At 39.0% G+C, this 26685-nt stretch overlaps 3 protein-coding genes across 3 annotated transcripts; 1 reads left to right on the plus strand and 2 right to left on the minus strand.

Annotated features, from left to right (window-relative positions):
- Positions 1-920: 920 nt before the first annotated feature.
- Positions 921-12981, minus strand: LOC110723525. Its single transcript, XM_021902877.1, has 5 exons — positions 12946-12981; positions 12771-12854; positions 1282-3229; positions 1056-1187; positions 921-979 (listed from the first exon to the last, which is right to left on the minus strand). Exons 1-5 carry the CDS (start codon positions 12979-12981, stop codon positions 921-923), a joined length of 2259 nt encoding a protein of 752 aa, XP_021758569.1.
- LOC110723784 lies at positions 12902-15521 on the minus strand. Its single transcript, XM_021903157.1, has 2 exons — positions 15112-15521; positions 12902-14170 (listed from the first exon to the last, which is right to left on the minus strand). Exon 2 carries the CDS (start codon positions 14070-14072, stop codon positions 13491-13493), a length of 582 nt encoding a protein of 193 aa, XP_021758849.1. The 5' UTR covers positions 14073-14170; positions 15112-15521; the 3' UTR covers positions 12902-13490.
- Positions 15522-19007: 3486 nt separating this feature from the next.
- Positions 19008-26572, plus strand: LOC110723785 (microtubule-associated protein TORTIFOLIA1-like). Its single transcript, XM_021903158.1, has 6 exons — positions 19008-20039; positions 20602-20793; positions 23314-23407; positions 23548-24149; positions 24229-25080; positions 26017-26572. The coding sequence occupies exons 1-6, from the start codon at positions 19335-19337 to the stop codon at positions 26212-26214; spliced, it is 2643 nt and encodes an 880-aa protein (XP_021758850.1). The 5' UTR covers positions 19008-19334; the 3' UTR covers positions 26215-26572.
- The last annotated feature ends 113 nt before the right edge of the window (positions 26573-26685 follow it).

Below are 26685 nucleotides of genomic sequence, written 5' to 3' on the forward strand. Positions count from 1 at the left end.
TGCTCAGGCATTGCTGGTTGTTTGACATTACTACAGGCTTGGATATATAAGCATTTCCCACCGTTTCGGCCTCATAGGGAACGGTTAGTTTGTGCATCTCATGGGGCTCGTGCCTCTACTTGGAGTGTTAAGAAGGAGGGCTTTTCTGATGCTCGGTTGAGATCTTTTCGTCAGCGGTTAGATGAGTTTGATTCGAACATGGTAAATTATAACACTTTCTACATATTTTCATTAAACAAAGGTTAATTAATGCGACTTTATTAATGTTTTTACCTCATTCCTTGCAGGTGGTTTGGCTACCCTATGGTCCAGAGCCAGCCTCAGATGTTCCTAGGACTGTATTTATTGGATGGCTTCGTTATCGAGATGTCATTGAGCCATACATGCCCGATCGTGTCTTACGGCAGTTTGGTTATGTACAGACAATTCCTATGCCTATTAACCGTCTAGATTTCGCTTACAGGCCTGCAGATTCGAAATTGTATGAAGTTAAGTGGAATGTCTCGAGTGTTGAGAATGCTTGGACCTTGTATCCTAGAGGTTTTCGGTTGATTCTTGCAGAGTTCCAACGCGCTCAGTGTTCCTCTGATGTTGTGGATGGTTATTATGATTGGTTCAATTACGTGTCACGTATCTTTGTTGTTCCAGAAGTGGATGCGGTACTTATTAATATCTCATTTGCAGTGGATGGGACGGATTGCTCAGGCTATTGTAGGGTTGCATCGACTGCTAGCCACGTGTTGCTGATGTGCTGAAAGAATGGGATGAGTATGCTGGATGATTATGTTTTATTGATGCACTTTATAATTTGTACCGAACGACTTGCTTCTATTTTATGTTTTAGATTTGTTATGTAATTTATGGACTTGACTATGTCACTATAACTTTTAGATACTTTTATGTGCTACTTTTATGTGCTACTATGCCTTAACCTCGTTCACAATTAAATACCGAGCTTGTATCCAATTGTCTTGCCCACCTAATAAATTAAACAACAAAATTTAAAGTAAAATCATTGGAATATAATGTGACAGATACTTTATGCAAAGGCTTACCTAAGAAAAAGTCTGCAACACATCGAAATCCACAATTCCCGTCACCCATTACATTGTTCCAATCCTCCACAAATGGTTTGATGATATCGGGAAGCCCATAAAGGTAAGGAAAATCTGAAATGTCTCTTCCTCCTGATGAATAACGAATTATTAATTTTGTAGTTAACATAAACATCAAAGTATAGCAAAATAAACAAAAAATTACAAAAACATAGAGTACCCTTACCTCGACCTCCACTACGACCACCATCACCGCGTCCCCCATTACGACCACGACGCCCACGAGTACCACGTGTATACTCCCATGCACTACGATTACGTCGTGTATTATTTGATTGTGGTCTCCCTCTAGTAGTTGTGTTCCTAGGCGGCTCATTAACATCAAATTGATCGGAATGGAGATGTTCATCTATTAGGCGAGATACAGAACGCATGATTGCCGGGTCACTTCTACTCACCTCACGCACAAGACTCTCAAAAAATCGACTGTCCTGTGACTGATGATCGGGGTCATCCAATGGAGTCGGAACACAACCATCCTCACCAATCACTAGTGTCCTATAAAAGGGGTGCACTTGGTCTAAGTAGAAGTATGTCCCCGAATCAATGGCACGACGTATATCACATGCACAGGGAATCTGATGAGTTGTCTTACAAACACATCCACACCGAACATTCACCTCATGACTTAACTCTCTCATTCTTTTCTTCTCATTCACCAACAACAACATACAATGGTGGGAGGTACGTCCATTAAGATGTTGTAATGGCATAACATCATATATCCGCCCATGACTGCGTCGACTGCGCTCAAGTGATTGCTTAATCTGTGTGACCTGATCTTCAATTGCCTTGTTTACCTTGGCCCATACAGAATCGAGAGAACCAGTTGAAGTTTCCAACCACCCCTTCAAAGATGAATGTGCACTTTCCACTCTACAATTGGTGACATTGCCGAAGTGAAGCACACCATTGGTCCAAAATTTCACAAATTTCTCCTTATGATTGTTTAACCAAGTGTCCTTCACATAAGAAATCACAGCAGGAAATGCTACATAAGATTCCTCCATTTTCCGGACCGCTCTATTATAATCATCCAATGTGGTGGCATTGAGAATTGGATTCCACCTTGTCAACCTGAAAATTTTTCCTTGATCTTTATTATTCGTTATTTTCTTAACTCTATGCTCTACATCTTTGTTAATATGCCATGTGCATAGTAAATGAGCAATGTCAGGAAATATTTCCCGAATAGGCGACATCAAACCCAACTCACAATCGGTTATAATAGTCGTAGGCGATACATCACTACCAACCAGCAACTTTAACTTATCTATCACCCATGCATAGCTCACAGCGCTCTCATCCTTCATAAAAGTATACCCGGTCAAGAAATTCATGTTGCAAGGAGTAACACCAACGAGCTCCAAAAAAGGCATTTTGTATTTGTTTATCTTGTAAGTTGAATCAATGCCAATGACCCACGGATACGTGCGTAAGAGCGCTAGAGACGTAGGATGTGCCATAAATACATGAGTCAAAACATTCGTATCCGGGTCAACCAAGCTCCAATGTGTATACTGCGACTCGATACTAAGTTCAAGGAAATATGTAACAGCAGCTCGACCATCAGCATCTTCAAGTCTCAACCGATCCCTAAAGTTGTAAATATGTCTACGATTGGGATGATCATCAGGAAACTGATTCCGTACAGCCGCTAAGATATTTAGTGGCTTCACTTTTGCATCGGTCAAGTCACGAACAAGTTGCTTCGCACCCGGACTAAGCTTGCTCATTTGTCGATTGTCTTCTTCATAGACAATTAGCTCATGGTTGTGTTTTCCATATGCATCGGGACCCAAGACAATCTGCCATCCTTCATCATCAGAAACTTTATAACCCTTGATCAAAAACTTGCAACCGCAATGTTGAGTTTTTGTCTTTGGTCGTTGAGCAACACTAAGATCTCTATTTTTTCCCCTATCTCTTGCACCACGATTGCATTTCAAATACAACCATCCGTTATGGTTGTAAGAAATCACAAGTTGAAATTTGAGTGTTAGTGCAATGTCTTTCGCCCATTGTGACAACTCTCGATACGTTGGAAATAATTGATCGGTCTGAAAATGTGGGTAATAATTTACCCCATCACCGTCAAAATCTTCAATTGGATCCTATAAGAAAGAAAAATACTAAGTTAATTAAAATTAAATTTAACTACAAATTAAATTAAATTCAATTGAAAACAAAAATAATTTTTTTTTTTTGCAAATTTAAACTACTAACTTTTTTTATTAAGCCATAAATTTACTAATTAAATTAAGTGTATTTTGTTATTTTTAATAATTATCAAAAATTAATAAATATAAATTATACAGATTGCTTAAAAAAAATATAAAGGATCCCGGTCGCATGCTATATGCGACTATACCACGGTGTAGTCGCATATAGCATGCGACTATGCTGTGGTATAGTCGCATATAGCATGCGACTACACCATGGTATAGTAGCATGCTATATGCAACTACGCCATGGTGTAGTCGCATGCTATATGCGACTATACCACGGTGTAGTCGCATATAGCATGCGACTATACCGTGGTATAGTCGTATATAGCATGCGACCGGGTACATCGGAAATTGAAAAAAAAAAAACCCGACATAAACCTGACTCGACGGCGTCGACGGTTCATCGTCCCCGCCAAGTGCCTCCGATATGAACGCCGACCGTCGTCGACTCATTTTATGTCTCGTGGGTGGTCAAGGTAAAGTCGTGGTGTATGATGGTCAAGGTGGAGTCGTGGTGGTGGACCAGTCAAGGTGAGTGATAGTATGGGTGGTGGAGCTAATGGTGAAGATGGAGCAAAGGCAAAGTTAGTAATGGTTGGATTGTTATGTAATTTTTAAAATTATAAGGGGCATGAAAGTCATTTAATACTATAACTTGAGTAATTTTATTGTGGCAAATAGCAATTCACTTTTTAAATCTAATTTTTGAGTACTTCCTCCTTATTTTAATACGTAGTAAGTACTCCATTTTTAAATACTTGCTCCACTTTTCTTTTTCGGCCGTTTTTAAATACTTGCTCCGTTTTCTTATTTATAAAGTTTTTATTTGATTAATTTCTCTCACTTAGTGGACCCCACATATATTCTCTTTCTTCCAACTCTCTGCACTACTTTTGCCTTTTACAATTTTTTATTATTCCACCAACCCCACTCCCTTCATATTTTATTACTTTCTCCAATTTCTCCTAAAACTACGCGCATAGAGAATTGGAGCAAGTATTTAAAAACGGAGGGAGTAATATAAATTGGCTAGTACATAGTTTTATGTAATTTAATTGACTTAAATAAAATAAGAGATACGTGGGGGTAGTTAAAGTATTACAAAATTATATAATTGTAAAAGAAAGATAGTGGGGGTTATTAGTTTATTTAAAAGTAAAGAATATGAGAGAAAAAAAAATATAGTGGGTTTAGATGGGGACTATGAGAGGAGAAAGATACTCCCTCCGTTACATATTACTCGCAACAAAAGAATATTTTATGTCTCACAAATAATACCCCTTCGTTGCGAGTAATTCGTAACGGATGAAGTATAATACTCCGTTTTTAAATGTAGTTTTTTTTGTCTAAAGAAAGTGTAACATTTATTAAAACATGGAGGGAGTACACGATATGTAGATCCCCACCTCTAAGGTGTGTTCGACAATAACTTTTGAATGGTTTTAAAGTATTCCCTTCGTCCCAATAGTAATTGTCTGTTTTCCTAATTAAGGTATCCCAAAATTAATTAGGTAGTGTTTTGCCCAAGTCAAAAAACTAAAAGTTATGGAGTAATATCAAAAACTACCTAAACGCTAGTCCCAAACACGTGTCTATTTTTATATTTGTTTCATGTACAATTACTTAGATACCCCCATTTTTAGAGCAAAGTCATTGGTTGTCCAAGCTAATGGTGGTTATCAAATATTTAATACATATCTCTCTCTTCCACTTCATTCATGCCCAATTCCTATACCCAGCTATGTCAATATACTCTCATTGGTTGCCCTAGTCATAAATATTTTATACATATAAAACATTAAAAAGAATATTAAAAATAACACTATAGGCCAATTATTATAAGACAAGTGGCATACCCTCATCTTTTGCCCACCATTTGCTACAGGTCATGGCCTGGTCATGGCATTTCTCTCTCCGAAAATACTATTTTTTGTATTTTATAATATTATTTCAATTTCTCTCTCTTTATGCTCATTACAAAAGGGCAACGGATGGCTATGCTCTTATAACTTTTAACATATTCCGTACTAAACTTTCCTATATACCCTTTAAAATTTGTGCCCATATGTATTATAGATGTTTTTTCTTTAGTGTCTCGACTAGAAAGCCAAGATTTTATTATATGAGACTTCAATTCATTTTGGCAATAGACATTTAATATATCGTAGATTGTAGAAATTGAATTCGGGTCAAATTTTATGTGATATCGGATTTTAGGTTTATTATGAAACTAATAATTTTTGGTCAAATTTTATGTTAATATCGGATTTTAGGTTTATTATGAAACTAATAATTTTTCTAAACAAAATAGTAATACTAATGAAATGTCAAGCTAACTTGTCCTATATCTTGGCCAAAATACTAAAGCCTTAAAGATGCGCCATGTGTGTTAATTTTTTTATATAGGAGTTGAGGATTTTTTTTGAGGGGATATAGGAGTTGAGGATTAGTATTACCTTATTATCAAAATATACAAAAATCAGAAATCTGTAATTAGTGTGAACAAAATTAGAGGATGTGCTTATGAATTCCATTATCAGAAATAAATGCTGTATTAATAACCATGTGACTCAGAATCTCTATATTCCCGGGATTTGTTAAACATTGCCCACAAATTACTACATAAAGCCCACAAAATTCACTTGGTTTCCCAAAATTGCCCTTGACCTTAAAAAAAAAACACTCACACTCTCATCACTCACACTCTCATCACTCACACTCTCATTGCTCATCTTCTTTCAACCTCTCTAAAAAAAAAATTTCAAAATAACGGCAATGTCGAGGCGGCAAGGCAAGGAAGTGGCGGCGGCGGCGGAGGGAAGGATGTCCCAAGGAGGAAAGGTATATTTTGTTAAAAAAAAAAAAAAAGGGGAAAACCGCCGTGAACGCGGTGGGGCGCCCTGGCTGGACGCCCAGCCAGCGGTGGTGGCGCCAGATGCAGACGCCGCCACCAGTTGGCTGGCGCCTGGGCTGGACGCCACAGCCACGGTTGTGGCGTTTATTCTAGGCGCCGCAGCCGTGGCTGTGGCGTCCAGCCCAGGCGCCAGCCAACTGGTGGCGGCGTCTGCATCTGGCGCCACCACCGCCGGCTGGGCGTCCAGCCAGGGCGCCCCCCCCCCCAATTTTTTTTTTTTTTTTTTTAAATTTTTTTAAAAAATTGTTTTTAATTTTTTTTTTTTTTTTTTTTTTTTGTAATATAATTTTGAATTGTTTTTATATTTTGTTGTTTATTTTTATAATTTTTTTCAATTTCTTTGTATTTTTTCTACGTTTATATTTTGTTTACAATTATTTGTATGTTTTTAGTTTATTTGATTTGCGATGATGATTATTTATCGTATAAATTTTTGTATGTTTATATATTTTAAAATTTTGTGTAGGGTCGTCATGGTGGGGGGAAGAATATAGAGCTTCTTAGTAGAAGTTATTCAGTGGAGAGGTCGGGGCATAGACATGTCAGATCCCGTGGTATTTCGGCCTCAGTTCGTAGAGAACGGATCCACCGTCGGGATGAGGATGACGATGACGATGATGATGCTGAGGAGGGTGACCAGGAGGAGGATCAGGAGGAGGGCGCAGATGAGGATGAGGATGTGGACGGTGGCAGTGGACCGTATGATGATTACGGTCCATTCAGTCAGAGGGTTGATGACATGTACGAGACGCATATGGTGGAGGTGCGTAAGGGTAGGGGTGGTAGGTTTGTTAGTAGATCTGGCACATCATCTGCGTCCACTGTATCTGGGGCAAGCAGGAAACGGTCGAGGGCCGGTAATGATTCTTGGGTTGTTAGGAGTGAGGTGCCCGGTGGGCCTGTTGACGGGAGTGTGTTTCCTAGCTTTCTAGAACACATAGCTGCCCGTATTTGGGAGGACCAGGAGAGGCCTTCAGTTACGGGGTTGTTGAAATGTCATACCCGGGAAAAGACTTGTAGCTTTTTGCGTACATGGGCTGAGGCCTGGCCGGCGGAGAGCGAGATGTTCGAGCGACTGGAGGGCACTGGGGTGAAGCATGTTCCTGCCACCATGCACGATAAGATTGACAGTACGCTGATCACGGCTTTCATTGAGCGATGGCAGCCGGATACAAACTCTTTTCACCTTCCGTTCGGTGAGATGACGATCATGTTACATGACGTCGAGGCCATTCTGGGGATTCGTGTTGAGGGTAAACGACTTTGTGCTGTGGCTGATGCGGATCAAGCAGATTCGCTGGCGGAGTTGTTGGCGGTGGACAGGGCTGCACTGTACACCGAGGCGCTAGGTGTTTGGGAACACGGAGGTGTGAAGATCGCATCCGTGTTGCAGCGGTGTTTGTACCCGAGTGCACGTAGGACGCCCGACGCACAGCTGAGTGCTTATGTTTTTCTACTCCTCGGATGTACCTTGTTTCCGGATAAGAGCGGCGGAAACAAGCTCAGGCCACGCGACATCGTAGAGGCGTGTGACCCCGACAGTGTAGGCCAGTTTTCCTGGGGATCGGCTACGTTGGCGTATTTGTATCGCCAACTAGGATTTGCGAGTCGGGCTGACGCGGCAGGTATCACTGGGTGTCTGACTCTATTGCAGACCTGGATATACGAGTACTTTCCTGCATTGCGACCACATCGTGACCCAGTTCCTATTGATGAGGGGATGCCGCGTGCTTGTGCTTGGAGTCCGCGCTCGGAGAAGAAGTCCGTTGACCGCCTCCGATCGATACGGTTATTGCTGGACAGGCTGTCCCCCTTAGAGGTAACGTTTATTTATAGAGTCTACATTTTATTATTTGCACATATTATATTCATGTTATTAAATTTTATATGTTGTTATTGTACAGGTGAACTGGATGCCTTTCGGCCCGAACCCTAGTGTTAGGGTACCCAGGACCCTGTACACGGGACTCATTCAGTATCGTGACATCGTCGAGGCGTACATGCCCCAGCGTTGTCTTCGCCAGCTTGGATTTGTCCAAGTTGTCCCTCCTCCCCCGGCGTGCCCGATGAAGGCGGTCCGACCTGCATCGTCGAGGGAGTACGTCGTGGAATGGCCGGATATCATGACCGGGACGTGGGACCAGTTTCCGATGGTGGCCCGCTTATGGACAGCGGAGTTGCAGCGGCCGCCCTCTGGGGTTACTCCCATGTGTGACCATTACTACATGGAATGGTTCAACCGGTATTCGCACCCGAGGTTGATCGCTGATCTCGACCACAGCGATGATGATTATGTGCCACCGCCTACTGCCACGGAAGCGGTATGTCTTTTATTATATTTATCGTTGTCTTTTAATTAAGTTTTATTTGTTGTTATTGTATTTCATCTTCTGTTTTTTGTTGTATGCAGTGGATGGGAAAGATAATGCAAGACGTACAGAAACTCTCTCTTGAGAAGGATAGCATGAGTGCAACAGGGAGAGTTGTTGTTGATAGTCTGGAACAGACCCTTGCGCAGTGGGAGTCGTCGTCGAGGAGGGATTACTGATGGTTATTGTATTTTATTTATAGAGCATTATGTTGGACATTATGTTGTAAAATTGTAACATTTTAGATTGTTCTTTTAGCTTCCAACTTAAACATATTATCAGTGCTGTTTTTAAATTTTGATATAACCGTTCGTGGATCCGCGCAACTTACCCATGCAACATATAGAATGCAGTAAGCAATACAATATAAAATATTAATGTTCTCATTAAAAGAGCAACGTACAAATAAGATTACAAATAAAGAATGTAAACATGAAAAACTAAAATGCAGCTAGGGTGTTCCATTCGTGGATCCGGTCATTATATAGCGCATCCCAACCCTCTACGCTTGCTGTGCGAATGTTGTACCACCGAGGTATAATCGGTGGCACCGAAAAATCGGTTGACATGTCTAGTCGGATGAAATGTCTGTATGACGACCCAAGAAACGCAATAGCTAGCTCTCTGACCGTTGTGGTGACAGTCTCACGCGATCGCCAAGGGAGAACCGTGGTACAAGGATAATAAGCTTGACTATGCACTCCCAGGCCGAAATGCATGACTGCGCATTTGTAAATGTTTTCAACGGCAAACAGATCTAGGGGCGCGTCAAAATAATGATTTTCGCCGCAAGGTCCACCTCCCCACCGGATACGCCGCAGAGCGCCATCCAAGTCATCCTGGTACACATGACGATAAACATTTCGGTTAGAGGCAATTTCGCTGTACATCAACTCACGCACCAAACCGTAGTTGTCTTCGCCCATTTGAAAAACATCAGCCACGACCCGGAATCCGCAGTTACCATCTCCGATTACATCATTCCACCCTTCCAAGTACGACATGATGATCGCAGGTATCCTTTCCTTGTACGGAAACTGATCAACATCGTTTCTTCCTATTCACCAAATAATTAATTATAGACAGTTAAGAAGGCAGGAGTAACACTTTAAAACTATGTGCAATAAAAACAACCAAAACGTACCAGTTCTCAGGGGCATATTCACAGACGATGAAGATTGACTACGACTAGATGACGATGTCCGACCACGAGAACGACCACGACCAAGACCACGGATATACTCAAACGCACTCCTGTTCCGCCGTTGTCGACCTCGAGGACGGTCAACTCCTTCGGGTTCCTCATAATCTAAGTTAGACGGGTGGAACATGTCATGAAGCACATGAGTAGCGTCACGAATAATAGAAGGATGGCAAGGACACTCGGTCGTACATCGAACGGAACTGCTCCAACTCTTCCTGTTCACGGTCGGCCGTTTGATTGTCTGCATGCTCACCAATAACAAGCGTCCTCCAGAATGAATGGACCTGATCAACATGTAACGACGCCCTTTCTTCTGTAATAACGCGATGAATGGTGCATGCGCAAGGTAATCCATGAGTTACTGAAATAGTACACCCACACCGAGTATACACTTCGTCAGCCAAGTCCCTCACCCTGTTCAGCTCAGTGAGAATCAACCCCAAGCAGTAGTGCGACACACGACCATGGAGAATCTTAAATATAAAATGGCTATACATCGTACCATGTCGTCGTCTGGAGTCCTCTAGAGAGTTCCTGATGTCGTTCTTCTGAGTTTCAATTGACTTGTTCAGTCTAGCGAACAGTGTATCCAAAGCAGCGGTCGATGAATCAATCCAGTCCTTGGTAGCTCTCTGAGCGCTCTCAACTCTACATGTTGTAGTGTTCCCAAAATGAAGTACCTGGTTTGTCCAATATTTGACAAACTTTTCCCTGTGAGGGACCCATTGATGCATCACATAGTCCACCAGTGCCGGACACCACTGGTACGAATCCCTGAAGTTAGCCAATGCTCGCTCATACGCTTCCTCTGTGGTAGCCTGTAGGATCTTCCGCCACTTACCATTCACCAATCTCTCTGCCATTTCCAAATTCTTCTTGAAAAGGTTGTAGGCTTTCACTTTCACGCAGTTGTTGATGTGCCATGTGCACAATAAGTGGTTCGATTCGGGAAACAGCTCTGCTATGGGGGCAAAGAGACCTCCCTCACAGTCGCTGACGATGGCTGCTGGATGAACATTAGGCCCGATGTAGTTTCTCAGCTTCTCCAAAACCCAATAATAACTTGGAGTCGTCTCATCCCTGATGATTGCATGACCAATCAGAAAGTTCTGGTTCGTTGGAGCCATCCCAACCATCTCAACCAGAGGGAACTTGTACTTGTTTGTCTTGTACGTTGAGTCAATCAAAATCACAAATGGCCAAGACTTGATCATATCAGCACAATCAGGATGCACAAGGAAAAGATGAGTCACCTCCGCTGTATCTTCATCAGAATCAAACCAGAACAGGTAACCACGTGATTGTGCCTGGTGTAGCAGCTGCTGTATAGGGTTCCTTCCCTCTGACCGTTCAAACCTGAGTTGCTGTCTGACGTTGTAGATGTGTCTTCGGTTTGGATGGTCTTCTGGAAATTTCTCTAACACAGATGCTAATATTTTAGCAGGCTTCACTTGAGCATCACTCATTTCTTTCACAACTAGTTTCGCAGCAGGACTTAAGCCGCTCAGTTGTCGATGACCCTCTTCATATACTATCATCTCATGGTTGTGATACCCCCATTTAGAGTAACCTATCACTTCCCAACCGTCACGACTCCGTAGTTGTCGAACCTTTACTCTGAACTCACACCCACAACCTTTCCGCTTTGTGTCAAACCGAGTGGCTGTACGAAAATCTCTTTCTTCTCTTTTGCGATAACGGTCACATCTCAAAATGCGATCCATTCTACCATCCCGTTGAGATTTATGAGTTGCTACTACCAAGCAAAATCCAGCTGCAATTGCAACCTATTTTGCCCAATCAATCGCCTGTTGAGCTTCTTCGAATGGACCATCATGTCCAAATATCCCACTGTAATCATTTCCGTCTCCACCATATTCCTGCATCAATTATATATTACAATAAATACATTTAACGGATAATACATTTAATTTCTATATTTCCACATAATTAACACAAAAAAAAACATAATTATATATAATCAAACTTAATTTTTATAAAAACCCAATTCGAATTTTCAAACTAAATTTAAAAATATACCATTTCGAATTTTCAAATTTAATTTTAAAAAAACCTATTTCGAATTTTCAAATTTAATTTACAAAAAACCCATTTCGAATTTTTTTAAAAAATCATTTTCGATTTTTTTTTTACAAAAAAATTAAATAAAAAACAACAAAATCAAAAAGGAAAAAATAAAAATTAATTATTAAAGGTGGCGTCTGCCAGGGCTGCCACAGCCACTGGACTGGCGCCTGGCAGGGCCGCCTCACCCAGTGGAGTGGCGTCTGCCCAGGACGCCAGTCTGGTGGTCTGGGCTAGCCCACTCTGGTGGTCTGGGCGTCTAGCCTGGACGCCACTCTGGTGGTTCTGGCGTCCGGCTTGGACGTCCAGGCTACGGTTTGGGCGTCCACCCTAGGCGCCGGAGCCACTCCGACGGTAAACCGTGAATTCTAACGGTGACTTACCTCGTTTTCCGTCGACGACGACGTACCTTCGGCGTCCCCCGCATCTCCGGCCTGCCATCCGGTCTCCCACGGCGAGCCAGTACGGCTCCACATTTTTTACACCGAGATTATTTCAATTTTAGCAAAAGGGCATAATGGTCAAATCATAACATATTTGTGGGCTTTATATGGTAAATTGCGGGCGATGTTTAGCGTTTCACATATTCCCGGGCTAATATGAACTATGGACCAACATACTACATGAGCTTTACATTATTGCATTTGTCCAAAAATAAGGTTAATGCAATCAAGAATAGTACTTTTCCATTATTAATTACGGAGCAATAGTCTTCTAAACTTATCGATTATACGTTGTATAAATTATAAGATTTTGACACCGATGTATAAAATTGTCAAACTAACTTTGAAACTCGTCTTTGTGAGTAAAGTGTCATATTGATAGTGCCAAAATCATTTTCTTACGTTTTCGTACCTTATTGTATAAGACGGTAACGCAAACAAAACCAACAAAGCAACTGTTATGATGGTAGTCACAGAGAGCACCCAACTCATTGTACTACATAACAAATATAAATAGGGTCCCAAGTTATAAAAACACCAAGGGAAGTTAATGCAAATTGATATAATGAATTGATATTAACATATACCTGCAAGCACAAGATTATGATGACCACAACACCCATGTTAGTTCAAAGGCTCCAGCTATTAAAGAGTCCCATGACAATAACCTCTAGATAAAGAACAACCATGAGGCAAGATGTTCATGCATCAAATCGTCGAGTATAAGACCGGATAACAGAACCCCTAGTCCATAAACAACCAGCCTGCCTAAGAAGTCTTAACTTCACACCCCCAAAATATCATCACAAACACTAAATATACAACAGAAATGGCCACAGAAGTTCCTGTAGAAATCGGAACCAAAGGAACTGTTGGCTCCCTCATAATGCAGGAGATAAAATACTACTGTCAATCAGATCAGGTAAGCTGCAGCAGAGATATTGCTCGAGATTCCAACTCCAAATTAGTGGTTATTTCTCAAAAGAAGAAGAAACAAGGAGGAGGAAGCAAGTTCTTCTTATCAAACATGTGTTCGATGGTTGATGTTTCTAATAGCAAAAGGTTAAACTCAGCTGTTGGGTTTAACTATAAAAACCTGAGGACTAAGTGATGGAGAGTCCATAAGTTTCTACTACATGAAGCTCTGAGAGAGTTTCGAAAAATTAAGCTTCTTCAGTCTATTGCTTATAGAACCCCCTGGGTTCCCACAGTGTATGTCCACTATATCAACAATAGTAGATCCTTTCTTTGTGGGTTTGTCCCGTATAGGAGTTTTTTCCAGATGGATGTTTTCTGAGCCAAGCATAGGGATATGATAGCTACGTTTGTGGCTCCGTGTTTTGCCTGATAGATCTAGGCTTCTTTTACTGGTTCCCTGGCTAACAGTGCTATTATTTCCCACATCTTCGAATGGTGTCTTTTGTTTTGGTCGTCTACGAGTAGTTGTTGTGCTAAGATCTTGAACTTTTGTTTTCCTAAAAGCTTCAGGGTTTTTATGCTTAATACTGGTGGGAGTGCTGCTGCTGCTACTGCTACTGCTTGCTTCACTCATCAACTTACGTGGCTTCAGAGGGCCATTACCGCGAACAACAGGAACTGAGGTACGCGGGGATGAAGATTCAATTTCCCTCGTCATCAAAGAACCAATCGTTCCAATGGTGCCTACCTTGACAGAACCTCCACCACCTCTGATTGCTTCCAGTGTAGGAGCCATGATTACAACCTGCAGAGCTACAAGAAGTGCTACGAATCCTCGCCTTTTAATCTAGTTTTGGAATGAAATCAAACTAGGCAATCAACATCTGCAACAGCCTGTAAATCCATATTAAATGTCAAATGTGCTTGTACTTTGTACATATGTAGCATAATAAGTCCTGTATCTTAGTATTATAATGTAGATGTTAAACCTCCCAAAGTTTCAAATACATATCAATACTGTATCCTTGCAGATGGTAGACACTAGACAGTATGCATTTATATGAAGCAGTGAAACAAAAAAAAATTCACTACACAACGGAGCAATGCTCCTAAATCATCAACGTGTCGCGACTCGTGGAACTCCACTCCACTTTCTTTGGAGCAACATGGATGAAGTAATCCTAAGATTAAATGCATCTCAACATTCTCAAGATACACTATAGTCCAATTATCAACCCGAATCACCAATTTCATAACAAAACATTATCAATTCAACAATGAATAGTGAGAATCAACACCTAGACACATCATATAACAAGCTGATACAGCTTATAATACTCCCAAATTACAGCAGCATACTACTGAATTCAAAGCAAGTTTGACAATTTCTTGACAGGTCAAAAGAAAGAGAAAAAACCCAACTTCAAATAACCTCTATTTCAACCAATCAGCTCCTAACATTAAGGTAAATCATGTGATTAACAATTATGATGGTAATGATTAGTAACAAGAAAACAAGGAAAAACAGAAAGATATGGTTTTTCCTTTTTCTTGTCAATTAATCAAAAGTAATGATGACAATTACACTTTTTTAGATAATAATGCTAATATCAAACAAATACCCATCAACATACTTGATTAAAACCCCAAAAATTACACATTCATTACAATAAAATCAGCCAAAATTTGCACTATATATAGTTTTAAGAACCCTTAAAACAGCAAACCCAGAAACAAGAAATTCATCAGAAAATGAGATCTAATTACCAAATATAAGGCTAAACTTACAGAAAAATCAAATCTTAGAAAGATAAAATAAATTATAAGGGACTTACCCAATGATTTATTTGCCCAGAAACTTCAATTTTTTGCTCAGAAGATCTTGAACTTGTCCTTATATGGAAGAAGGGTACCCACGAAATACAATAATAAAATAAAATAAAACACCCAAAATCACAAGACTTTTTTTACAAAAAATTGCAGCTTTTTGGGTTTAATGTAATTAATTATTATAATGGTACTTAAACTTTAGGAAAGGGTGATTAATTGATTATGTTAAAAAAAATGATGTTAAAAAGCACAGATTAAAATTGAAAATTAAATTAAGTAGGAGTTTAATTTAAGGTGGTCGGAATGGTCAAAGTTAAGGCCAGCAAAAGGCAGAATTTATGGGGATTTTATGAAGGTGGGGAAGAAGATCTGACATTATTAGAAGAAGAAAAAAGTTGTGTCAATGTCATTTTACAAATAGTGATTTCCACTCAATGTCGTGGGATACACATGCATTGTTGGCCCTACCTTCCTCCGCGCCAAAGTGGTGAATTGGTGATGGTTCATCCTCTAAATAATTCTTACACATTTGCTTTTCTTTTCGTCATTTTGCGTTTGTTTGTTCGACTTTAGTTGTCACGTTACATGTTGTAATACAATAGGAATGTAGCATGAACGTTGATTCAAACGAAAATCACTAGATAAGTATGTAGCTTCTCTATTTACATTGATCAATAGTTGTATATTTGTATATGAGGGCTAAATATAAGTTTCTCAAAATGAGAAACATTTCAATCATCTTAAGAAAGTATTATGGGTTTTTCCCTCAATAAATTAGGGATATATTTGTCAGCTCACATTAACCGCTCCAAATGACATAACTAATAACATGAACCCACCTTTATTTATCCTCAACAATGGAGGTTGAGAAATCTAGAAAACTCAAATTTTGCAACAATTCACTTCAATTAGAGGAGAATCCATGGTGGAAGATAATGAAAATTATGCAGAACTATGTTATAGAATCTAAAAGCTTGCTAGAAGCTTCAATGGCAGAAAGAAAGCTCACAAGAAAATGAGAAACACCTAGCTTTAGGGTTAACCACGCCCCTTAATTTCTATACTTTGCATTTTAATCTTAGGATTCTCGTTAAATACTTGGTGGCGAAGACGCCATAGTTTTATTGGGGTTAGGCCAAGGTTTGTTGTGGTGCGGGTGTTGTATGAGTGTAGGTGAATAATCTGCCATTGTTGTTGAGAAAATAAAAGGAGGAAGAACAAGGAAGCAAGTTGGAGGCCATTCAAGTTGGAAGCTAGTAAAATGGCAAAGAGACACCTTCAAAAGCACATATCTCTCAATCCAAAAAGTAATCTTTGGCTCAGGTGATTCTAGTTGGAGGTGATAACTTGTTTCGTTTCAAGAGATTTTCAACGATATGGCATATGCTCAATTCCGATAAGATAAGGTTATAGCTGTTTTACGAAGTATTGTCGAGGCTGGAGAAGTGACATTGATGTGCCCTATATAACACTTCTATGCCTAATCCAGTGGAGATGTTTTTGCTTCCGATTTTCAGGTATGCTTATGAAGGCCACTAATGATATTCCTTGGAGAATAATCTAGGGTTTCATTAAGGTTACCTGATGTTGATTAATCTAACCAACCCAAGCAAATATGCAACTCCATTGAGATATTTTGTGAGATATAGTCTTGTATCTTCTTTATTATATATTTTGTTTATCCTTTGTGAAAACTAATAAGAAAATATCATCCCTTTCCTGTGGACGTAGGTCTAATTTGGCCAAACCACGTATATATCCATCATTTGTTCAACTCATTTATAGTCTACTTTATTTTTTCTCAAATTTACGCTTTACATATTGTTGTCTACGTTCCGCACATATCAAACACATTACTGAAATCAATTGATCCTCGTTTATTTACCAACATGATGTTTATGCTTTTATTTTTTGCCATTAGACAAACACAAAACGTTTCTCATGTTGAGAAATTGGGGCTAGTCTTAGACAAGAGTGGTTTTTTTTTTTTTTTTTTTTTTTTTTTTTTTTTTTTTTGTAAAAAAGAATACCATTTTTTGAATGAAAATTTCGTTTATTCAGGGTACTAACCCACACTCGCTTTTTGCCTGGTATAGTAACACCCATATTTTTATATGAACAGACTTATTCACCTCTAGTTTTTGAATTTCAACTGCCACTTTACTTTTCCATATCAATTCAACCACTAAATAATTCAACCACCACCAAACAAAGCCTCTACAAAATTCAACCAAACTACAACTGTTGTCGAGGCTACAAGGAAGCAGGATGTTGAGGATTCAGAAAAGCAAGGGGATCGATGCCAGCAAGTTGGTGATTTTTTTTTTTTTGTTCAACCATGAGAAGCGATTGGAGATCTTGGGAATCCAAGCAAGTTGGGATTTTCAGATCCCCGGGCAAGCATTTGAAAATTCCAGGCATTTCTAGGAACACCAAGAACTTTCGAATGTTTGGTTGGGGATTCAAAAATCCAAGGTGAACTTAATTTTAAAAAGGTAATTATTAAACTTGGGAAAATACAAGTTAATAATCTTGATAAACATTAGTGTTCGCCAAAAGAAAACTAAAAAACTTGATAAATATTACTCTATAGTTGTTTATCAAATGATAACTTGAAAATGAATGTCTAAATTTACATTTTTCATGGATGAAACTAGAGTCGACCCCCATTTATATCCTATATTAACAAAGTTCTGTGTTATATCCTCACAGATCTGATGTAGAGTGAGCAAATATTGTTAGAATATTACTCCCTCCGTTTTTTTTAAATGCATCACTTCGTTTTTTGCACTATTCACATATCATAGTTGACTTGATTTTTCATCTCAATAAAATAAATAAATGTTACTATATAATATACCATTAGATTCGTCATAATGTCTAGTTCAATAATATAATTTTGTTAAATTTTTTACTAATTAATTATTAAAGATATTAATGGTCAAAGTTGCATTTCGGTAAATGTGCCGGTCAAACTGATGCAAATAAAAGAAAACGGAGGGAGTAATATAGCTTCCCTTTGGTGATGATGTAGACTTATATTGTCATTATCACTCTGTCAAATAACGTATGTAAATGCTCCAAAGAGAAACCCACCTTCTCTCTTTGACAATGGAGGAACGAAGCAAAAAAAGATGAAGAACCACCTCTATCCCTTTGACAATGGAGGAACGAAGCTAAAAAGAGATGAAGTCTCTTAACCCTTTTATAATGAAGGAACAAAGCCAAAAAGAGAAGACCTACCTCTCTCCTTCACAAGCATTCTCTCTCCTTCGCCTCATTAACTCCCGTCACGCCTATCATCCCGACTCGTCCCCATACTCAAACAACAAGTTGGTAGTCTCATACACTACCTTTTTGGCGGCTACTAAACGGAAACTCTAAGAAAATGGAGAAATTAAGGGTATAATTAACACTAGTGGGTAGGTATTTCACTCTTCCATTATTCTTCCAATAGAGATGAGCTTTTATATCTTTTCCATTGAAGATGAGCTTTTCATTCTCTATTGAGTGACGACCACAAGATTTAACCCCGTCAATCTCCTAATTAATCTTTCATTTATAAGTTGAACTATTGTTACAGTACAGTGATACCCTTAGTTTACAATCGAAAATAATGAAGATATTCTTTTTTTTTAGGAAAAAATAATGAAGATATTCTTATCAAGTATTAACAAGTTTTGTTAAAATAAGGGTATGTTCTTTTCCGCTTAATTTTAGTTTAGTTTAGTTCAGTTTCAATCAGTTCAATCACTAATTTCTTTCTCTCATAAAATATTCAATTTAGCTGCAATCAGCTCATTTGAGCTCCAATCAATGCAGTTCAGTCCAATAAATCCAGTATCAAATTTATGGTAATAATGCTAACATGGAATTTTAGTGGGATAACGTTTTGCCCAAAAATATGCCAATTTTGTCCCTTGATAGTTGATAGTCACTATTCAGGCGAGAAACTCAAGCTAGAAGTCACGAAACTAATAAATGACCCACACATCCAACATTTCAATTTCCCCTTCAAATCAGAGTAGTTCACACTTCCTTCTTGCTAAAGTGACCCCAAAATTGTTCAAAATTCAAAAAAATTCAAAGAAATTCAACAAATTCAAAAAACCCAAACACTCTCACTCCATTTCATCATTCTACCTAGATCTCATTTCCGCCATTAAAGCTCTGATTCCTGCTCAAATTCATCTACATTCTTCAAATTCCCAGAAAAAGTTAAACGAAAATGGGGTCTCAAGGACCCAAATCCTCGAAATCCACAAAACCCACAACAACAACACCAGCACAATCTACAGTACCACCATCTTCAGCTTCTCTCTCTTCTCACTTAGCAATGGTGGAATTGAAGCAAAGAATCCTCAATTCAATCTCCAAGTTATCAGACAGAGATACCCACCAGATCGCCATTGAAGAGCTTGAAACCCTCATTCAAACCCTTCAAAACGACGCCGTTCCAATGCTGTTAAACTGTCTCTTCGATTCTTCTTCCTCCGACCAATCAAAACCCTCCGTTAAGAAGGAATCAATTCGCCTTCTTGCCGCCGTTTGTGGGTCCCACCCTGATTCAACTGGGACCCACTTAGTGAAGATCATTGCTCACATTGCTAAGAGGTTGAGGGACCCAGATTCTGGGGTTAGAGAAGCTTGTAAAGATGCAATTGGGAATTTATCTGGGATTTATATAAAAGGGGAGAATTCTGAAAACGGGGTTGTTTCTTTGTTTGTGAGGCCTTTGTTTGAGGCAATGGGGGAGAATAATAAAGGGGTTCAAGTTGGAGCTGCAATGTGTTTGGGGAGAGTGGTTGATTGTGCTGTCAATCCGCAGCTTTCGTCGTTTCAGAAGCTTTGTCCTAGGGTTTGCAAGTACTTGAATAGTCCTAATTTCTTTGCGAAGTCTGCTCTCTTGCCTGTTGTTTCTAGCTTGTCTCAGGTCCGGTTTTCGCCTTCGAATTTCGGATTTTTATTGTGTTTTGATTATGTACTTGATATGTTATGAGCTTGTGTTTGTGTGATTGATGATCAATGCTTTGATATTTGGCTAATCTTGTGGGAATTGTTAGTGTGCAATGATTTTAGGAGTTTTGTTGGGTTTGATATGATTGAAAAAGTTATAGATAGGAAAGAGCAAAAGATGAGGAAAGAGAAGAATTCATGTTAGTTTGTGTTCTATACTTCTAGTGGTTGGAATGGTTACGGAAGGACTAAATGGTTTTTGAAGATTGATGATGCTGTGATTTTTATATATCTAGGAGGGATGCATGTGAGTTGATCATCTAAAAATAGGATGAAGAGGGGGTATTGAGAGTCAAGAAAAGGGTGCAACCAAATGAGAAATTTTTGTATTTGTATAGCAAGTTGCAAAGATATCATATTAAGAATATGAACCAAGCCTGTGTTTCCTGTTTTGCTAGTTCGCATAGCAAATTTTAATTAATCTTTGTATTGTTCAAGCTGTTAATTTGTAATATCTTTGGTTGCAAACTCCTTTTCAGGTAGGGGCTATAACACCCGCAAACTTAGACCCTTTACTGAAAAGCATTCATGATTGCCTCGCTAGCACAGATTGGGCTACCCGCAAGGCTGCTGCTGAGGCATTGATAGCACTGGCACTGCATTCAACTGACTTGGTTAAAAATGGAGCATCGTCAACCTTGACTGCTTTAGAGGCTTGTCGCTTTGACAAGGTAGCTTCATTGAACATTTACTAAAATTGCATTACTATCCTTGTTTATGTGGCTTTTAGTGGTTAATTTGTGTTACTCTGGATTTTGGTGTCCACAATAATGGAATACCGACACAAGGTTTTTGTTGTGTTTTGTTTCACCTAACTGATATAATCATTGACACTCTTGCTTTGAGCTGGTAGTGGAATGTATCAATCAGCATAAACTATGTTTGATGATTATATTGGTAACGTGTCAGTTAAATTATATCCTTGCTTCATACCTAAATCCATAATTGGTACTACGAGTAATGGTTCTTGCTGACCAATACAAAAACTTATCATCTTCTTTATGTAATGTGTTTTGGATCATTTGTGCCAAAACAAGAATTAATTTTGGACAGGAATGCCCTATTTAGCCTTCAATGTGAATGCATGAGATGCAGGGAATGGTTATATATTGATTATGAAATAGATGACATTGAACGATTGCCTACTGGAAGTTGTTAAATAGAACTTATGATTGGTTTGCCACTGGGATCTGTTTAACTCATGTAAATTATGTATATATGAGGTGAACAAAGACTATCTGGCTTTTCGCTTACAAATTTACGATACCACCTGACCCTGAACCTTTCTCCCTTCTTTTATCTCTCATACTGGAACCTGGAACACTTGAATGCTATGTAACTGCTGGATCATAGTGGTTGCTTCCACCTTTTTTTTTTACTAATTGATTGATTTATTGGTCCTTTTTTTTAGCTAGTTTAAAATCTTAGCTATAAGCCTATAACACCTGCAAGTGGTCCTTTGTGACGAGTGCACTAACTCCTAAGGACCGTGGCTTGATTACTTATGTGCGAAGGAGGAGGGGTCAGCCAAGTAATGAGGAGCCAATGAGGGGAGGTCTGTCAAGGAATGTGACAGCTAGGCAGTCACCACCAAATCAGTGAGGCAGCCCCTGAGATCATGACTGCTGCTGCATCTTGTTTTGTCCTTCTTTTGTCAGCTTGTGTATATATAAGAAAGGGAGGGTAGGAATTGCTAGTTAGGCAGAATCATAGTAATTTCTAGAACTAGAGAGTGGTGCCCTAAAGGTGCTAAATAGAGACTGGTAGCCTCAAGCTACTCTTGTTTTGCCATTTCCATTTCCAAGTTAATCAAAAAGCTGCCCATCTTCCCCAAGATTGAATCTTTATTGCATAATTCGATTTTATTACAAGACTTTAACTGCTAGTTTGTTACATCCTTGCTGCTTGTGTAGTTTGAAAAGGTAAGTTGTAGGCGGTCTATTTCAGAGAGGTTGCCTATCTTTCTTCTTGACTGCTAGGATGAAACATTGCAGTAGTTGAAAATTACTGCTATAAAGTATTTTGTTTCTTTTGTTTTTGCAGCTATTGAAGTGAGTTTTTAATTTTTCTCTAGTTGTCATGTCAAGCTAGTTTGGAATGTCTGGATAAGTTGTTTCATGTTTTAAATTACATATAATTTATAATCTCATGATTGGATTTTCCATTAGATCCAACTTAATCAAGTGTTTAGGGAGGATATGAGTAATACAACTGTTGCATTTTTTTTTTTTGGTGGAATCATGTTAAACATTAAGGGATTAAAAGCTTGGGGTGGTAACATAGTTACGAGCTCAAGTAGTTCGAGCCTAAATCATGAAATCCAATTTACTACTATTCTTTTAAGCTATGGTAATCATGAATCTATCTCTTCACTAATACTTTGAGGATTCATTCCTTTGTCCTATTTTACTTGCCCAATTTTCCTTTATGCGGTGTTTCAATTTACTTGCCCAATCTCTCGTTTTTGGAATTTTTTCTCTACTTTCTCTTGAGCTGGGTCCCATACTCTCTCTCTCTTTTCCCTCTTGTATCTGCTTATTCACTTGCATAAAATCCCGTGCAAATGGTCATGGTGCAAGTAATTAGGGACGGAAGGAGTATTGCATACAATTAACTCATATTCCCTTCGTTAAGGTTGGGGAGAAAGTTGGGAAATTTTTTGCCACAAAAGGAAAAAAACTGCAGAACTTGAAAGAATTAAATAGAACATCTCAAATCGGAAGAGCAAAGAACAAAAATAACGGAAATTTTTACTAAATTGATATATTTGAGCCTGGTCATGAGCTTTCCATGTCAAGCTTTGCTCCTTAATGGACATTATGCCAGCTTTTTACGGTATCCGGCTGAGAGCTTGAGTCAAATTCTGTAGAGCTGAGTTTTGACTGAGACAAGATCGAGTAGCTTATGAACAAGCTAAAGCCTAGGTTCCTCTCTCTCCTAATTGGATCAATGTTGCAATTGTTTCTGCACCGCAATTGTTTTGCTGTTGAATTCATTTTGTAGTGTTTGTAGCAGTGTTATGTAAGTTTTCTTTAATGAGATTTCACTGCATTCTGAATTTGACTCTATCCTTGTACCTTTATGTATATTTTTTTTTTTGCTCTTTTATAAGTTTTTGTATTTTTTAAAATCTTTTTTTTTTTTTTTTTTTTTTTTAACACACTGCCATCTATTTTATCTTATATGACCAGATTAAGCCAGTTAGAGAGAGCATGACAGAAGCGCTACAGCATTGGAAGAAGCTGTCAGGAAAGGCTGTAGATGTGGCCTCGGACGATAGGAAAGGTAAAAATTTTTCATTGTACAGTTTTTTGTCGTCTTTAAGTGATCACATTTCTTTCATTGTAGTCTTAAAGTGATCACATTTTTTCATTGTGCTATTTTATGTGCTGATTACTTCTATCTGTTCTATGACAATTTTTTAGTCGCGGGAAATGATTTGCCAGATAATGATAAGCAGAAACATATGAAATCTGACCAGCGAAATGAAGAGTCTTCTCCCCGTGATTTGTCAAATAATGCCACATCATCTGATTCTGTTGGGAAAACAAAGAACGGGAACTATTCAGATAAAGCTGTTGGAATACTGAAGAAAAAGTTGCCTGCATTCTCTGATAAAATTTTGAATCCAGAATTCTTTCAAAAGCTTGAAAAAGGAGGTTCAGATGATTTGCCAGTAGAAGTTGTTGTTCCACGTAAATGTCTTAATCCCTCAAATGCTAATGGTGGAGAGGTAGAGATAAACTCAGGAGAAAACAAGGATAGCACAGATAAAATGCCTGCCAACATACCGTCTAGACAACGAGAAAATGATGGTTATATGCGAGTCAAATGTGTGGATGATGTGGTAAGTGGGAATGATTTGAGACCTGGAACATCTGGCCTTGAAGATAGGGGTCTTAGTTTTTCTAAAGCCGATGGACAAACTGATGGATCTCTCATGAATGGTAAGGGAAATTGGCTGGCTATTCAGAGGCAGTTGCTGCAGTTAGAAAGACAACAGGCTCATGTGATGAATATGTTGCAGGTGCGTATTTTTATCTGCATATTTACTCTAGGTTATGGATCTGTTATAAACTTATGACTAAAGGTTATTTATATGTTAGGAGTTCATGGGTGGATCACACGACAGCATGGTGACTCTGGAGAATAGAGTACGGGGTCTGGAGAGGGTGGTTGAAGATATGGCTCATGATTTGTCCATATCATCAAGCAGGCGGGTTGGTAACTTTCGGTCAGGTTATGATGGATCTTCCAATCGTCCTGGCAGGTATAATGGCTACCTTGACTATGGAGGGAGGCTTCCATTTGGTGATCGGTTTACTGCTTCTGAAGGAGTGTCTCCAAGCATGAGGGTTAGGGCGGGACCTTGGAGATCTGAACATCAGGAGCCCTGGGACTTTCATTCATATGGTGCTTCTAAAAATGGTCAACCTGGTAATAGAAGAGATGCTGGCAGCAATTCTGTTGATGGCAGATCTCCAAGATCCGAGCATGAGAATGAGCAGTTTAGTGCTCGTAGAGCTTGGGACAAAGGGACTGGAAATGTCAGACTTGGTGAAGGTCCCTCAGCAAGGAGTGTTTGGCAGGCTTCAAAGGATGAGGCTACGCTAGCCGCAATAAGAGGTGCTGGGGAAGACAGCACAACAGTAAGGCCAACAAGAGTAGCTGTCCGAGAACTGGAGGCAATGGGCTGTGACAATAATGAACCCGAACGTGATCCTGTTTGGACTTCTTGGAGCAATGCAATGGATGCTGTTCAAGTGGGTGATATGGATACGGCATATGCTGAGGTTGTATCAACAGGGGATGATTCTTTGCTTGTGAAGCTCATGGATAAATCTGGTCCTGTGTTTGATCAACTCTCCAATGAGGTGGCAGTTGAGGTTATGAATGCTATCATGCCATTCGTGGTGGAGCAGAACTTATATGATTTAAGTTTGTCTTGGGTTCAACAGGTATGGTTCAACCATTTCTTATATTGGCCCAATCTGAACTGCTTGTTTCTATATTCCACGTAAAATTCTTTTGCTTTTTCGATGCGATAGCGAGATTGATTGCTTGCTCCAATGGACAAAAATATCTGTTGATAGATGTAGTATGGTGGTCTTCTCTGACTGTTTCCAAGTGTTTTGGTTAGAATTTGGTGATACTTTCCTAGTGCTAGAAACTGCTACTATCACTAATACTATTCAAAATCAATGAGGATATTTAAGGATTGAGAAGAATAGTGGCAACAGAATGAGGTCATGAATGGGTGGAGAGAAGCTTGAATAGTGCAGTCACTGTTTTGTTGTTACTTTGATGGTCTGCTCAGACACACATTTCTTGTACTTTTAAAGGGAATGTATGTCATCTAGTTGGGATAACTATGTTAATAAACAGCGGGGAATAATCTTGAATGTGGAGTTTTCTTAGGTCTTTAATGTGGAGTTTCTTAGGCCTTTAGAGGAGTAATTGTTGTTCCAATGTGTTGCTTGAGTACAGTATTTATTTCTGACAATGTTACAAATGGTGCATAACTTGGTTTTGAGGTTGGGGGTTTAATTGTCTTTAGGTCGGATGTATGATAGATAATGCCCAGTTGTGCAGCCAGAAAGTCACTTTTGCATAATCATTTAGTTTGATTTCAGGCAGTTTGGTTTTGATTTCTTCAACTTCTGTGTCTGGCTCATCTGTTTGCCATTCACTGTCTTCCTAGCTATACAGTAATCAATAACAAATGAATAAAGAGAGTTGGTGGAAAATGTTGTGTGCTCTTATTCTTAAAAAAAATGTGATGTGCTATCTGTCATTTGTTATTTTTTGATTTTGAACTTTTGCATTAGCAATATCATCAAATTTCTCAGCATGAAATTTCCTTGTGCTAATTGCACATTGATTTTTCCCTGCAGTTGCTGGATTTGGTTGTTGAAAATGGACCCGACATATTTAATATTCCTATTGAAGTGAAGAGGGACCTTTTGTTTAGTCTGCATGATGCTTCTTCTTCTATAGAGCTCCCTGAGGAATGGGAAGGAGCAACTCCAGATCAACTCATGCTGCAATTGGCTTCAGCCTGGGACATTGATCTCCAACAACCTGGGAGCTAGTAGCTAAAATAAGTTGGTAATTTGCATGTAGTCAAACATGTGGGTATTCTACCTGGTCATTTCCCAAAATTCTTTTATGAAGTTTAGTGATTAGATGCCATCATCCAGCAAAATTTCACCTTGGCAAAAGAGCTTGAGGTACCCACTAAACCGGAAAGCTTGTATTTTACTATCAAGTTTATCAACCATTGATGTGACTGATTGCAATTTCCATATAGTCATTAACATGCACCTATTGTATCTTTTCACTTCTTACTCGTAATTTTTGGTTTTTAAAATGCATATATTGTGTTGGTTATTGTATAACTCCATGAATGGTGTTCACAGTTCAATGATATAAGATATTATCGTAAAAAAATTGTTTCTTGTATTGCATTTGTCATTCTGAAATTGTTTGTTTTGATCTTGTTCAAATGTCAAATGCCTTTTGATTTTCTGAATTCGGTCTGATCACTGATTCGCTGATGTCCT

The sequence above is a fragment of the Chenopodium quinoa genome, unplaced genomic scaffold (genome assembly GCF_001683475.1).
Source record: "Chenopodium quinoa cultivar QQ74 unplaced genomic scaffold, ASM168347v1, whole genome shotgun sequence".
In the NCBI taxonomy this organism is placed as follows: domain Eukaryota; kingdom Viridiplantae; phylum Streptophyta; class Magnoliopsida; order Caryophyllales; family Amaranthaceae; genus Chenopodium; species Chenopodium quinoa.

Bases quoted from the DNA above. Each gene is read 5' to 3' on its own strand.
- LOC110723785 (XM_021903158.1), top strand. From the start codon at position 19,335: ATGGGGTCTCAAGGACCCAAATCCTCGAAATCCACAAAACCCACAACA. The intron at 23,408-23,547 runs GTAAAAATTTTT...ACAATTTTTTAG, and splicing joins GGCCTCGGACGATAGGAAAG to TCGCGGGAAATGATTTGCCA. The intron at 24,150-24,228 runs GTGCGTATTTTT...TTTATATGTTAG, and splicing joins ATGTGATGAATATGTTGCAG to GAGTTCATGGGTGGATCACA.
- LOC110723784 (XM_021903157.1), bottom strand. From the start codon at position 14,072: ATGGCTCCTACACTGGAAGCAATCAGAGGTGGTGGAGGTTCTGTCAAG.
- LOC110723525 (XM_021902877.1), bottom strand. From the start codon at position 12,981: ATGGGTGTTGTGGTCATCATAATCTTGTGCTTGCAG. The intron at 3,230-12,770 runs GTACGAAAACGT...TCTTTCTTATAG, and splicing joins TTACCGTCTTATACAATAAG to GATCCAATTGAAGATTTTGA. The intron at 980-1,055 runs GTAAGCCTTTGC...TTAATTTATTAG, and splicing joins TGTTGCAGACTTTTTCTTAG to GTGGGCAAGACAATTGGATA.